At 52.0% G+C, this 3,356-nt stretch overlaps 1 protein-coding gene across 1 annotated transcript; it reads right to left on the minus strand.

Annotated features, from left to right (window-relative positions):
- Positions 1–122: 122 nt before the first annotated feature.
- On the minus strand, positions 123–2,990 carry LOC107685193 (RNA-binding protein MEX3B-like). Its single transcript, XM_016481704.1, has 2 exons — positions 2,497–2,990; positions 123–1,844 (listed from the first exon to the last, which is right to left on the minus strand). Exons 1-2 carry the CDS (start codon positions 2,720–2,722, stop codon positions 511–513), a joined length of 1,560 nt encoding a protein of 519 aa, XP_016337190.1. The 5' UTR covers positions 2,723–2,990; the 3' UTR covers positions 123–510.
- Between the last annotated feature and the right edge of the window lie 366 nt (positions 2,991–3,356).

Raw genomic sequence — 3,356 nt, forward strand, 5'->3', positions numbered from 1 at the left:
TGTGAGAGAGAGTGAGAGAGTGAGTGAGTGTGTGTGTGTGTGTGTGTGAGAGAGTGAGAGAGTAAGTGAGTGTGTGTGTGTGTGTGAGAGAGAGAGTGAGAGAGAGAGAGAGTGTGTGTGTGAGTGTGTGTGTGTGTGTGTGTGTGTGTGTGTGTCAGACAGGAAGCAGTCCAGATTCCCCCGAACTCCAGGTCTGCTACCAGTACATTCGATCAGCGGAATCGAAAGGCTCGTTTATGCTAACAGTCTAAGGTACCTCAGGTGAGACCGTCGGCCGTCCTTACTTCATTAACGCTTGCTTGTGTACAGTTGACTAAAACTATTGATTACTATGCTTGAATATTTAAAACATGCATTAGATGTTGAAAATATTTGTCCCGAGCTACAGTACAGTATGAACAATGGCCGTCCCTTTTTGGATACTGCAGCTCTACATACATATGTATATACACGTACAATAACACACGTTATTAGGCTCTCACGAAGTCACGGAGGGCGCGTGGACGCCCTTTAGGAAAATATACGTATAGCCTGAGTAACTGCAGCATGGCAGATGGGGCATTTGGGCTCGTTCCTCTCACAGATGCGGTTGGCACACTCCATGCAGAACAGGTTGTGGCCGCAGGGCACCAGAGCCGCGATCACCTCGCTCTCGAAGCACACAGAGCAGTCCCGACTTCCCTTGCGGCTCGTCCCAGACGAGGATGAAGAGGATGACGAGGAGGACGAAGAGATGGACGAGTCGGAGGGAACGCCGGGGTGATGGGATCCCATCGAGTAAGCGGGGAAACTGAGTGTGCCTCCGCCCGGATCGCTGCGCACCCGGCGTGCCAACGGATGCTCGGCCGCACCATTGGCCTGGTGCAAAGGCGGGGACAGCCTGGGCTGGTTGGCTCGGCGCTGCAGCCCGTTGGCGTTCGTGGAAGCATTGGCGGGGAAAACGGGCGACGAAGCCGAGGTGCCGTTGGCGGCGCGCTTGTACTGCGACCACATCAGGCCCGGCGGCGCCGGAGTAGGGTCGAATCCCGGTGACGGATCGAAGGCCAAGTCAGCACAATCGGGCGAAATCACCTCGCCGCTGTACACAAATCCTTTGGCGTTGTTGTTGTTGTTGTTGTTGTTGTTGTTGCCATTGCTGGAGGCAGTGTAGCTGAGGGCGGGGCTTGGCGGGCTATAATCAGCCAGCCTCGAGCTGCTATTGTTGCCGCCAAAATATGAATCGGTAGAGGCGCTCCCTAAGGAGCTGGAGCTGTCGTTGCGGTAATTAGAGAACGGCTTGCGACCCGAAGTGGGAGTGACGCTGGAGCTGGGCTTGCTCCACAAGCTGGCATTCCCATGCAAATCGAAACCCACGTCGGTGCCGTTGGCGTGGAAGTCGTTCTCGTCTGTGAACTCGATCAGGCCGCCGGTGCGCATGGCGATGTGTGCTTCGATCTCCTCCCTGGCCCGGTCAACGTTCTCCGGCATGCCGGTCACCTCAAACACGGGCTCTTTGTCGCGGCTGGGCGTGACGATGTAGGTGTGCGTCTGCTGCTGGATGCGCTTGATGGTGGCCCCCTTGGGGCCGACCACTAGTCCCACCACCCGATAGGGCACCCGCACCTGAATGGTGGTCTGACCGGGCAGGTTGGGCGGGCCGGGTGCCGTGGCGTTCCCGTTCAGGCTGCTGTTTTTGTTCCGCGAGGCTCGGATCATGGAGAAGTGCTCGGCTGCTGAGATGATTTCCCTCCGAGCCATGGCTACATCCTCTCGCCTGCCTGTCACAACAAAGACCGGCTCTTCTCCCCGCACTGGAGTTTTGATATAGGTATTGGTCTTTGCTCGCAGGGCTTTAATCTTGCAACCTACAATTGTGAGAAAAATGAGACAAAGCAAACACAATCAGGCACAAATCAAAAAGACGCAGGATGGGTGCAAGCGCACAGTCTTTGGGGGACAACAATTTCGCTTCTCTCTTTTTTTTTTTTTTTTTGGTGCGGCATAAATTCAAACCACATGCTCGGCTACTTGACATACAGGGTCAAAAATAGCACAGGGAGAGAAAAAAAAACGCATGCTGAATTCAGGATTTTCCAGAGAGTCTGACGCTCTAATCATACTGTCAACAACTTGCTTTCTGTAGATAACCTACAGAACGTGTTGTCGCCTAGATCCAGGCTATATAATGGTGTTTCCTGGTTAAGGAAGTCTATTCCCAATAGGCTACAAAGGAAGTGTAAACAAAGTCCATTGAGACAAAGAAAGAAAGAGCCGCTGCCTGAAGAAAACTGCACTTCGCTCTAGATATACAGGAATGTTGTGTATTTAAGATGATGACACATTAAAGGTAGATATGCTTGGGTTGTGTCAGCGCTCCCTTGCTTTTGTTTGGTCGGACATAAGGAGGGCAGTGCAGTTGAAAATAGGCTATAACCTACATTTCCCATGCAAATGACTACACATGCTACAATAACAGCATGCACGCATTTCTTTGAAGAGGATAATGATGATGATTACCTTGTCTGCCGACGATTTCAGCAACGTGTTCGGAGCTGGGAACGGGAACGCATTCGGTCATGTTCACGCTCTTTTTCCTGGGCTCGTTGTCATACAGCGAATTTTCATCGTTATCCAGACCGAGCAGCGAGAGCTGGTCCAGAGCGATCTGCAGGGCTCTTTGGTCATCCAGGGCGTCCCCCTGCCCGCCGCTCCGCTCCATGTCGGCGAACAGCGAACTAGGCATCTTGGATGGGTCTGGAAACAAAGAGGGAAAACTTACAGGAGGAGGGTGGGATTGCGCTGGGGACGGCAGGTTTTAAAAAAGCTCCACTGGTGCGAATTCAATGCGCGTCCTTGCTCCTTGTGTCCAAACAACAGTGATAATTAAAAAAAAAAAATCAGTGCAATCCCGAAGAGTGGGATACGCGTTATTCCCGGAGACTGGAAAGCCGGCGGTGGAGATATTCCCGTTTAGAGTGCGCACCCCTCCCTTGCAGCTCGTTTCTGTTCGCTGTCTGTCTCGCTGCAGCCAGACGCGGCACTACCGGAGAATATGTGCGCATGACGTCACCCCCGGTCTGACTGGGCAGGGACTGTGCGGAGCTCGGAGCTCGGTTGCGATTTGCATGCGCCGCGCTGATTGGACGGATTCTGGACCGAGACCGAGTTCAGCCACAGCTCGGCGCGCCCCGCCCTTTTCTTTTGTGGTCTTATTAAAAAGCAACATAACACATTTTATGTGCATTACAGTTATTGTTTAAGTTTCTCGTTTCCATGATGCTTCACCCAACAAGTGTGGTTAAGACGTGCGTTAATAAAGAGTTGTTGGTTTACATAAATGTTTTTTTTTTATATATATTTTTATTGCAAGTATAAAC

This window comes from Sinocyclocheilus anshuiensis, unplaced genomic scaffold, assembly GCF_001515605.1.
Source record: "Sinocyclocheilus anshuiensis isolate Anshui unplaced genomic scaffold, SAMN03320099.WGS_v1.1 scaffold333, whole genome shotgun sequence".
NCBI lineage: Eukaryota > Metazoa > Chordata > Actinopteri > Cypriniformes > Cyprinidae > Sinocyclocheilus > Sinocyclocheilus anshuiensis.